This window comes from Ascaphus truei, chromosome 1, assembly GCF_040206685.1.
Source record: "Ascaphus truei isolate aAscTru1 chromosome 1, aAscTru1.hap1, whole genome shotgun sequence".
Taxonomy (NCBI): domain Eukaryota; kingdom Metazoa; phylum Chordata; class Amphibia; order Anura; family Ascaphidae; genus Ascaphus; species Ascaphus truei.
The window spans coordinates 162446942-162459238 of record NC_134483.1 but is presented as its reverse complement, the minus strand read 5'-3'; the positions used below and the strand labels follow the sequence as shown (position 1 = coordinate 162459238).

Genomic DNA, 12297 nt, shown 5'->3' with positions numbered 1-12297 from the left:
TTTGAGGCCTAAATTGACACAAAATCCTTGTCTGCTAAAGGAAAACGAAACTGGATTTTATAAAGGGCAATCTTATTAAACCCTTAAAAAACAGCTACTTTTTCCATTGCAATATGTTGATAGTTGTGAGTATTATGTAAGGGAACCCACGCAGCAGCTATTCCTCCCAGACGTCTATATGAATGTAACTCATATGATGTTAGTGCCTCCTGGGCAAAACCTCCAAAAGTAAAAAAAATAAGATAGCAAAAAAATAAATGCTGATGCTGCTTTAACCCTGGAAACACTACCGCTACTTATTCAAATTGTGAAAAACGGGCACCCTTGCCCAATTTGGCACATGATTTGATGCCTAAACCATTTTGATCTGAGCTTAATGAAAGTAGGGTTTATGTAAGGCAGTGTTTTTCAACCAGGGTTCCTATGAACCATTGGGTTCCCCAGGCATCCCCAAAAGGGTTCCCTGTAATTTTCAGGTAATTTGAAAATGTTACCAAATACAGAATAATTTACAATGCATTAGATCTCAGGATTTGGGTTCCTTAGAATTTCACATAGGGTTCCTTAAACAAAACAAAGGCTGGAAACCACTGATGTAAGGAATCCCCATCCCCTCTGTGAAAATAAGTGTCTCAAAGTCATTTAACCCTTGGGAGTTACATTGTCACAAAAAAAGAAGCTGGAAAAGGAATGAGAAGGTACTGTGGCCATTATTTTGCCTTGACTGGCTACTTCATCATGCAATGATGTGCCTACAATCAGCTCCTCTCATGCAATTTTGTGTACAAACACAGCTCCAGGTTTATGTAATCACAAACATGCCCTCGTCATGCAATGCTGTGGATCCAAACAGGCCCTCGTCATGCAATGCTGTGGATCCAAACAGCCCCTCGTCATGCGATGCTGGGCATCCAAACAGCCCCTCATCATACAATGCTGTGCATACAAACAGCCCCTCGTCATGCAATACTGTGCATACAAACAGCCCCTCGTCATGCAATACTGTGTATACAAACAGCCCCTCGTCATGCGATGCTGGGCATCCAAACAGCCCCTCATCATACAATGCTGTGCATACAAACAGCCCCTCGTCATGCAATACTGTGCATACAAACAGCCCCTCGTCATGCAATACTGTGCATACAAACAGCCCCTCGTCATGCAATACTGTGTATACAAACAGCCCCTCGTCATGCGATGCTGGGCATCCAAACAGCCCCTCATCATACAATGCTGTGCATACAAACAGCCCCTCGTCATGCAATACTGTGCATCCAAACAGCCCCTCGTCATACAATGCTGTGCATACAAACAGCCCCTCGTCATGCAATACTGTGCATACAAACAGCCCCTCGTCATGCAATACTGTGCATACAAACAGCCCCTCGTCATGCAATACTGTGCATACAAACAGCCCCTCGTCATCCAATGCTGGGCATACAAACAGCCCCTCGTCATGCAATGCTGGGCATCCAAACAGCCCCTCGTCATGCAATGTTGGGCATCCAAACAGCCCCTCGTATTGCCTTGACTGCCTTGCCCAGGACATACTTGAAAACGAGAGGTAGCTCTCAATGTATTGCTGCCTGGTAAAACATTTGATATATAATTAAATAATACAAACAGTCCCCCATCATGCGATGCTGTGCATACAAACAGCCCCTCGTCATGTTATGCTGTGCATACAAACAGCCCCTCGTCATGTTATGCTGTGCATACAAACAGCCCCATGTCATGCAATACTGTGCATACACACAGCCCTTCATCATGCAATCAGCCACCACTTAATCATGTACACACACACATCGCCTTTCTCATCACCAATCATGCTGTAAGACATAAGTGTGGGCTGCAGGTTTTCCCGGATCATGCAATCCGTGGCTGAGCCGGATCACAGAGACTGGCAGATAAATCAGGAGAGCCTGTGCATGTGAGCCTGTGCTTGGGGGCGCCGCCTGCTGCTCCAGCTCCTCATCTTCACGCTGCCTCCTCATACTGCTGCACATCCAGCTGCCGCCACTGCTATAAGAGCAGCGTCTCTGGAGTCACTCCCAACTGCACGTCTCCCCTATCTTTTTTTCCACCGGACCTGCCGCCTCCTGACAGGGCTCTCTGTGCATGCAACCCACCCAACCACATCCATCCTGGGATTAGGAGCCGAGCACAGCAGCTCTGCCAACTGGGGATTTTATTTCCAGGGATCCACTAAAGGTGTTAGAAATATAAATGTCTATAAAGAAAAAAAGAAGCAACCTGCAATCCGGGATTACAAAGGCAGGGTGGTGTTTCCCTGCGCCTGGCACCCATGGTCACTCTGTGTATCCTCCTCCCCTCTCCAGCTGGCTCTCTGGGGGGCTGGGTGCTGTGAGGTGCAACGAGATGAGCAGGTCCTGCAGGAGGGTTGTGCTACTGCTGCTGATCTCTACATGCGGGCTCAGCTGGGTTCATGGTGAGTATACACACACATGTATTTTTCTGCTCCCCCCTTTCCCCATACCAAGGCTTCTTTATTACCTCTGACACACACACACACATATATATATTCTTGATTATTTTACTGCGACTGCAGAGATGGGAGAGAATGGCTCTTCCTCATGAATAAAACTAGGAAGGAAGATCTAGCTCCCATATTTATTCATTGAATTACATGGAGCTAAAGAACTGGTAATGTTGCAGCTCTCATCCCAATGAGTGTATAACAAATAAAGGGCGCCCTAGTTTTCCTTCTGAGTTTTCACAGGTTGGTATGTGGTTGCGTTTAGCCATTTTATTGGGTGATGGGATTACATTTCTATATAATTATAGTTTAGGACCTCGGACAGCTTAAGGCTACCCTTATTAGCAATCATTTTTTCTTTGTAATTTTTTAATTGGAAGTACCATTCCAAATTAACCTGTTCATAGCCACCAGGGGGAGGGGGTTCTCAATTAACTAATTGCTTTGCCATTGAAGGTGCTGGATATTAAATACCATTCAGTGACGAGATTTACAAACTTTCTTATTTCTGTGACTTGGATGTACCCATCCAGATGGGACCTTCCTGTTTATGGCATTTTAAAAGGAAAGCCGAAATCCCCCGTAATGAATACAAGTCACCTAGCAAAACAGATTTGTAATCTCTTCAATTAATTTACAAAGCCTTCACCCGGCTCTGCATGGGTTATACAGGGCTACCTGTTTATCTTGGTCCTAGAGTTAAAGGGCAATGAATGGGATGTGAAGTACAAGATCTGGAAGCTTTCAATGGTGTTGGCATTACCTCTGCTTCATTTCCTTGCTGAGCCCTGGAGTCTGTCACCAGCCCAGCACATGTAATAAAAGGCTTTGATTGCAGGGCGGCACTTTTATGTGTCGCTACAGGACTGTGCAGGAGAAGTGCGCTTCTCTTTCTGTCACCACCAGCTTGCACATGCCCTGAAAAACCTGTAAAGAGAAAATATATAAACATCCAGCAGACGTGTTGACAGCCTCTTTGTTTTTGTTGATCCTCCACACCCCCTCTAAGGGTAAAAGTCACTTCTCTTGACCCCTGTCAGTTGAGGGATTTATGAAAAGAATATGGGTCTATTTTGAACTTCCAGAAACTGTCCTACTGATTTGTTAACAATTAACCACTTTAACCTCCCGGCAGGACAAGGGGTTAAGTGGGAACACTTTCAGTGCTGCATAACCTTGGTGCTTTCACTGCAACATAATAGGGTCACAGGTGCAAACTTGTATATCCCAATGGAGCTTGTGCCTCTTCCCTAGAGTTTTTAAACCTTACGTGCAATATTTAATTACAGCTATAAAATATTAAGTGTGTGGGAAGTCACATCTGTAGAAAAAAAAAGAAACATAAATAAAATCCTAGCACAGTGTAAATAGAAAAATGTGGCTAGCAGCAGCCGACATACAGTAGTCAACTTAGAAGGCAACCCTTGTTTATAGGGTACACAATACAACAATGTGTTGCAACCATTTCACTGGGTGAAGGGCTGACATTTTATATTGAATTGTGTTTGTTCTGCTGCTTTATGACCACATGGTGTTGGCATAGATCTGCCAGCATTGCAGGACCGCACGGTGGGAGAGTATACAGATATGATGCATTTAGGTTTACTGTGGATTGTTGCCCATATTTACTAAGCAAGAAGCTTTCTGCCATAAGACCCCATCGCATAAATAAGCTCTACAATGTCTTCTAGGATCAGGTGTCTTATGGCAGAGAACTGCTTGGTAAATATAAACCTAGACTATGACGTTGAATAGCAAGCTCATGGCCCACCCAGCCTGGCCTTTCTCCCATCTGCTGTAACACTTCAGACCCTATTTGATCCTTGACCTTGCATATTTAGGATCGCCTTATGTCTATCCCCATGGCTCTACCTTGCACTCACTCTGTGATGTACTTATTATTTTCTGTTTATTTTGATCTCGCCCCTGCTTGCTGAAAGAGGATGGAGTAGGTGATCCATATCCCACAAACCATCAAATTCTCCCACTCAAGGCTGGTGACGTTGAGATTTATTGGCGCTTCCTCAACGGAGATCAATTGCTAACAAGCGTCTTTAACAGGAAGTATCTTTCTGACTCAGGCTTGAACCTGGTACACTTAAAATCATTATACAGTAGCTTCTGGGATCCATACATTTTAACCTGTCTTAGATTTTTGTTTCTTGTGCACTTTCATGTGTAAAAGAGCATTTTTTTTATTTTTGTTGCTGTACAAATTTTTCCATTTTAATCATCAAGTTATTCTCTGCAAAATGCCCCAATCCTACAGCAGTTCTTTTTAGAGAAATTATGTCTTGTTTCCATCTTGAAAAGATGACTGGCATGAAAATCTGCACCCTTTTTGCTATGGAAACCTTTATATTTATTTCATTCTGACCCTTGTGTGGCCATTGGGCCTGACAGGTTGCTTAGCAGGGCTAGTGACAGGGTTAAGCCTCTAACATAGACATACGCTCTATTCCTATTTGTTGCTCAGGCGTAGTCTCGAACATGTATCTTAAATTGTAAGTAAACTGTTGAAATTGTTAATGTGCTATGTTGATGGCAAATTTCCCCTGATATTTATTACAAAGTAGAACAGCTTCAGGTGGCAAAAAAAACACCAACAGCTGCGGATTCTGAAGGCTCAACCTTGTGCGCAAGTAAAAGCTAATATCACGTTTTGTGGCGACTTTTGCTTGGGAAAGGTCACATTCACTGAAACTTGGTTTAGTTGGACACTCTGCCATCTGGGTTTGCTTACAAACATGGCCTTATCTCAAGGAATTGGCTCCAAGTAATGTATTTTTTTTTTTCCCCCTTACTAAAGATCTGGCAGCCAAAAAGTTTAACTCTGCAGCTACTGCAGTGGCCACCATATATAATTGTGGTTGTCTGCAGAAAGAATAAACTTCTCAAGTGTTTGCTTTAGTGCTTAGTAATTGGATGTGTGGCTCAGTCTGATGTGGGAGGGGACAGAAGCTTGATTAACTTCCCGGCAGACTTGTATCAAATTGGCACACCTCTCTAATACATGCTGTTTGGCAGTGTATTGCCAGATGGTAATACACTCTACTACTGTGCTGTCCTGCTCTTGAACAACACTTCTGCAGGATTAGCACGTGTGACAATGTGGTTGTATACTATATATACAACCCGTAGTGTGGTGTACCTTAAACACCGACTTGACATACGTGCCAGTGACCTGTTTAATCCTTTAGGTGCTCTGACGTTGAGTAGCTACCATTCATGAAGTCTGGCATGCCAGTGGCAAATTGCCCTATTAGCTACATCATGGACAATATTTCTAGGTTGCTAGGGAATATTTCTACAGTACTTTCAAATCTGTAAGGTTGCAGGATGGACTTATGCACTTTGGTGCTGCGTTGGAGTTACAGCTGGGTGGCTGATGCCTTCTTACCCAAATCTGACACCTATACAAATGCAGCAAACTGTTTTGCACCTGCTAACATGATTTAGCATGATTTAATTGTTTGGGTGTCCCAAGATGTAGCCACTACATTATGTGGTTTGGCACTCCAGGGGCCCCGTAACGTGGTGGCTACATGTTATGCCTGGGGAGATTTTTAATGCAGAAAAATGGAAGAGGATAACTGTTTCTGGGTTAAACGATGCTGCAATCACATGATTGTGATTTGCCAGAGGGGCACTCTGGTGCCAGGCCCCTATGGCATCCAAAGGGTTAATGGTGCTATTGAGAACAATGATTGGGCATCTCATGGTTAATGCTTTTTTGTGTTGGGAGGGGGGGGGTGTGTATGTCTGATATATATAAGCATTTTTCAAACACTTTAATAAAGTTGGTTTGTAAACCTGGAGAGCTGAGACTTGGAAGGGGTTTGATTACCTGTGGCTAATGTTCTCACTGTTCAAGGGTTTACACACTCAAAGCCCATCTCCCACCCTTCTCTGAGGCCAGGGTGGGCTAAGGGTATAGTGAACACTTGATTCACAAATACTTCCCCATTCCAAGGTCCCTAAAATGTCTTTATTGTTCAATGAAAAGCACTTTTTGCTGTTGGAATGGATAGATTTGTTTGGGAATGCCAATTAGACAGCAACATTATTTACTGAGGGTTGTTGGCTTGGGTGGTATTGTCTTTTTAACTTTACCAGATAACTGGTGTAGTCATAGGTTAATGTTGAAATTTATTATAATCCATGACCAACATGAGGTTTATGAATTATGTATCCTGCTTTTGGAATGTTGCCCTTTTACAAAGTGTGGCTGGTGTTGCTGCTTTGTGGGGAAAGTGTCCGTTTACAATGTTTCCAATTTATGCGGCTTATAAATTATTAAAATGAATATGTAGTTAAAAGTTTAATGCATCAACTTGTAATGGAGATCAATGGGGTTAAAAAAAATCTTAAATCTTCTATGCCTTAAAGTCTCACTGCCTACTGGCCATGCTATGTAAAACACAGGCAGTGTTTTCACGCTAAACTTTCTATTTACATGGGTAACATGATGCTGTGCATCTGGTTTTAGTCTACACTGTACAGGAACCAGAAGTGATCTGTTGTGGACTTTATTTGCATTAATACTCCTGGCAACCTTGGTTTGCTGTGGAAATTTGTTGTAGTTCTACTTGTCCAGTAGCTGACAGACCGTTATAATACAACCAACTAAAACACACTGGGGATTGCTCTAAAGAGGAAGCAAAACACAATGCTGTTTTGACTATCTGAATCAATGTCCACACCTGTTCTTGCCATCTTCACTTTGAGCTGAATGGCTGAAGATGGTTTGTGTGTGTGACAAGTGCAAGTCAATTTGTGTGCTATCACTAGCTTGAGTGGCTTTTCCTCTCCTGCATTCAGGGAACAAACACTTCCCAGTGTGCAGTGATGAGGAAGTGCACTTTCTGAATAGTTTCAGTGAAGTGCTATTGGTTTGCAACATTTAGACGGTACAGTAAACGGAGCTGCCAAGTCGGGGTTAAAAGTGCAAGGTACAGATTTAATACATGTCTTATGTTGGTCATCCAGCTCTGACTCGCGGTGGTGGCAAATATAGGGAGACGTAAACATGAGTGACACTCATGAAGCAAACCACTAAAACTGCTGAAGCCAAGCTATATTCTGATCGATTAAATATTCAAAGTTTGTGCTTTTATAATAAGAACGAAGAATGAATCTTGGGTTTGAAAGGCAGCAAACTGCAGATGGATTTTAGAGGTTGAAATGGGAAATCTGCCTTAAATATTCTTTCAAGAAGAATGTAACCTCCAGTCTAATCGATATTCTAATTCAAAGTACTGCATGTTCTCAAATTGTGTTAACTAGAGAGCTCATTTTTGTTTACATGCATCTGGAGTTTTAAGTCTCATTTAAATGCCCTTCTGCTGGTTCTTGCACAATATTTTGCAAGAGTAGCACCCCCTTAACTTGTGCCGTGTTTTGTTTACTGTGTACCTTTTACACTTCATTAAAAAAAAATACCTGTCCATTTAAAGAATTAAAAAATGAGCACATGTCTAATAGGGAACTGATTTCAACCCTACAATGAATATTCTGACATGTCGGCTTACGCTTACGCACTACAACTGGTGAGCAAATTTTCTGGCAAGAGGTGCCTTTTATGGGTCACTTTAGACTGGTGAATGGTGCAAAAGGTAGTGTTCAGACTAGTGCACTACAGCAGTGAGGACACAAGGTTTGGAGAGGGTAGTAAAGAACAATGCTGGTTACTTGCTTTTGTTGCCCAAACTTGCGCCATAAGTAACAATATTTGTGACTAGTGTAGCTGTTCAGCATTGAAGAGCACAGCCATGCACCATGCTCAATGTTACGATCATGTTGATTGGATAAGATGCGCTGTGAAAATAGCATAGATGGCAGGAAGGTCAGCATCGGAGTGCATAGTGTAGGCATATCTTCACTTAATTTTCCATTCAAAATAAGAGTTATGCTATAAGTAGTGGCTTTGTTACTCCCGGTTGCTCCCTTGTGCGATATATCACTATTTGCTGAACAAGAAATTGCATAGGCAAACCCCCCTCATCTTTATCTCCCTGCTGAGTATGTCTTTATTTTTAATTCTGTGTTGTCTTTAACTGACCTCCACTCCTCCATTCAGCAACTCTGAATAAGTGATTTTTGTTTACTTTTCAAGAAAAAACCAGCCAAGTCTTTGCTTCCTTAAGCAAATGTAACCATGTTTAAAAGCAAAGTAGACTCATTCTTTGGTTTATCATTCTTATAAATTGTAATTACTGAGGAACTGGGCAAGGGACCTCCTGGTTCAGACACACAAAGATTGTGTAAATGGTGGATTGTTACTTTAAACATTAAGTACATATCTTGCACATATTAGCAATTTTAAAATCTATTGCTTGGAGTTAATTTAACCAAATGTATACCAGGTGGTTACCCAAACCTGTCGTCCGCATTCTTTTTCTAGCCCCGGCTGCTGTCAACATTGGATAGCTATCAGTCTATAAATAACTTTGGATTCAGGGTCTCTTTTATATATTTCTGTAGATGTAGCTGGATTATTTCCTCCTCCATATTTTTTCCCATTTTCTCTCTAAAGATATCTTTATTTATATAGCGCTTCCCAGCAGTAATACACACAACAATCCTATAAATAACAAAATAATACCAATAACAAAGGAAGAAGTGCTTCAGACATAAAATTTCCTTAAGAAAAGGAGTCCCTGTTCTGAAAATCTTACAATCTAGTAGGTAGGAAGAATGTAGACAGGAGCATGGTGTTCTGGTAAGTGCATCTGCAAGGGGCCAAGGTTTATGTATGAGGTGTAAAGTATCAGCCACAGAGCTACTCATACTGTATGCATCGTTAAGCAGGTGTGTAATGTGCAATCCCACATACAGTTGCTGGCAAGTTGAATTACTTTGGGGCCTCTGAATGGGAAAGTGTTTGTCAATTACATGTTCCCTTTACCTCTTTATTGGTTCTCTAAGGACGGTATACTGACGATCTGGGGGAGGGGGGAGAATCTTTTTGTGCAAGCACTTGCTGAACATGGTGACCTCATGTTGGCAGCCAGAGGCAAGCCCTCAAGTCTAACTTTAAAATTACTTATAGGTGTGTCAGATCTGTATAACTGTAATCCATTACCCAGGTGAGACACTTTAAACATGTTGCCAGCATTGCTTTACTTTCCTCTATTTGAGGGAATACATTGTTCTGAAATCATTGGAACAGAAATGACAGTCTTACGACTGATATTTAAATGCAACACTGGCATCTTACAATGGTACTTGTGCTGTAGGCCTTTAGCATTGTCATCCGTTCGGGAACAAGGGTGAACAGTCACAGTATTTGTACTGTGGGACAAGCAGTGAAAAAAGTAACTGTTCAATACTTTGCATGACGTTGCAGCGTGATACCATTTGGGTGATTTGGCAGTCACTGGCAATCCTTATTTGTTCTCGATGTCTTGGGGCTTAGGCCATCTGGCTGGGAATGAAAATATTAAAATATAAAATTGAAGTGGGCAAGACAATTGGTGTAACATGGATTAATGGGAAGACTGGGGTGGGGAGCCAATTGATCCAATTGTTTTTTTACTGTAGTGATCACACACTGCTTGACGCTTGAGAAACCTTATTCTCCCTTTTTTTTTTGTCTTGCTGTACATTCGGTAAATGAGTAGAGATCTGATTCTATGATTGGATGTTTAAGTCTACTAGGGGGAAACTTGACACTGGCTTTGTTCTTACTAGTGTAGCCATGCATAATAATGACTGCATACATCTTCCCTGTTGGCAGTAAGTCCTGGTAAGTACAGGCCTGCCAGCAGTAGTTATGGAGGTTTTCCCTCAAACCTTGGTGTAGTGTCCTATGTATGGAGGGGAGTGGCTGTATGCTCTGAGTCTCTGGATAGTGACATCAGAGATGCGCCCGCCTCCTGAAGTATATAAGACACAACCCTGTCAGTTAGTGTTGTTGCAACGTTGGCAGAGAAGCAGCTGGTAAAATGTATCTTCCTGCATAAGGGATTGCAGGAATACTTTTGTGACCCTAGTGCAGTAACTAGCGGTAGCAGAGTGACCAAGTCTGTCTAAGCCACACTGTCCAGGGACCTGGCGCAGTGGTGATCTCCCTAGGAGAAAGGGAATCCCACTTCAATACGGGAGGGCGTACCTGGCAAAGGGACAGCACGACGAGATGTGTGGCTAGAGCCGGCAGCTGCATGGGGCAGTCTGCTACATCCCAAACTACAATAAAGATGCCATGTTCAAAGATACCTCCACTGTGTGAGTGTGAAGTTACTCAGCAGTGGCAGTCACCACCGAGAAGGAGTTCCTCACCAGGACCATCTCCCTGCGGAAGCATAGATCCTGATGAGGTGGAGGCGCTGCACGTGAAGTAAGTTGGACTCGTACCCACTACCTCAGCTACCTGTCCTGATGATATCCTCTTATAACACCAAGTGGGAAACTCAGGAGTCCTGTTACTTGCAGATGCACCACCACACACGACCTTGTAATGGGGACCGGTTAGACCACACGGGCCAATGTGAGATTGGGTGGGTCAGACAAGGGGGGTCCAGCCGTTACACTAGCATGTCTATGCCAGAACATTAGGCCAAACGAATATCTGCCTATACCCATAGGTTGTTACTATCACTTTGCTGGAAATAGTGAGATGCATTGTTCTCCTCACAAAGGTGGGTATGATATTCTTGTACTGTACAAAATTCCTCCACTCCATGGATCTGGGAAGCTGCTGAAAGCCTTTAATGCTATTCTAGTATTTGAGAAAATGTAGATGCCATTTCTACAGTATTAAATCTTAACAGATACTAGCTTTTCCACCTTCACGTGTAAAGAGATATAGCGGTTTTGACAACTTGTAATATTTTTTTCCCTTTGAGGTATCTATGTTTTGTGCAAATAGAAAGAATTCTCCAGACGATAATGCAGAACTTTCTAAACTAGACGATGGCAATTCTGCTTTTCTTGGTTCGTTTTATTTCATTTGCGTTAAGCCATCTGTATGCATGGAATAAATAAAACCTTTCAAAAGGATGGTGCACTTTCAGTGGCATTGACAGTTTTTTTTTGTTTTTGTTTTTTTTTCATGCTATCCATTTTGTTTAGAGATCACTTAATGTTGGTCCTGCAGACATTTCCTCGTCACTTTATAAGTTTAACACGTACAGCTCAACCCCCTTATAACGCTGTACTTGGAGTCCAAAGGATCACATCATGATATAAGCGGATCGCGTTAGAAATGTACAATTGTATGCATTGTACAATAAAGTATTTAAGAGATCAATAATCGTGTTGTAAAGTATTCATAAATCTGATTCGCATTATAACAGGGTTGAGCTGTACTGTACTTGCAATAAAAAGGCAACTTTGTCCTGTAAATTTTTCTTCAGTGGTTACACTGATTTTAACATTCTCATACTGTAAGAGTAAGTGTTCACTTTCTTCATAAATAGCAGCTTCTCCTCTTAAAGAGACATTCTCTGACTCAAGTGTTTTTTTTTTTTTTTTTAAACTAGTTTCGTTTAACACATTAAAGCAACCACAATTGACCATGTTGGGTTTGTTGGAGAAGCGATTTATTTTCCTAAGCCCTAAACTGGGACTCTGATTTCACATCATACCAGGTAGGGAACCAAATCCGCTCTGTGCGCAGGAAGATTTTAAGCCCTATTTGATTTTGTGCAAGGAGGGTGACGTCATTGTATGCAGCCTAGACCTTGGTGCTACTAGTGGAGGAAACCCTTGTCTGCTGCACTCCATCCCTTATCAAAAGGGGAGGGTGTGAAACTTGATCGGTTACATCTCTCTGCCCTGTTTCAATTTTCAATGCTTAA

At 42.1% G+C, this 12297-nt stretch overlaps 1 protein-coding gene across 2 annotated transcripts in view; it reads left to right on the top strand.

The window, feature by feature from the left end:
* Positions 1-1873: 1873 nt before the first annotated feature.
* VLDLR (very low density lipoprotein receptor) overlaps positions 1874-12297 on the top strand; it is a 51042-nt gene continuing 40618 nt past the window's right edge. The window contains exon 1 of one of the 2 annotated variants that reach the window (XM_075597187.1): positions 1874-2449. In XM_075597187.1, coding sequence (XP_075453302.1) covers positions 2227-2449 — 223 coding nt within the window. In that variant the 5' untranslated portion in view covers positions 1874-2226. The remainder of the gene's footprint in view (positions 2450-12297) is intronic. The other variant, XM_075597176.1, reaches the window with a different exon arrangement.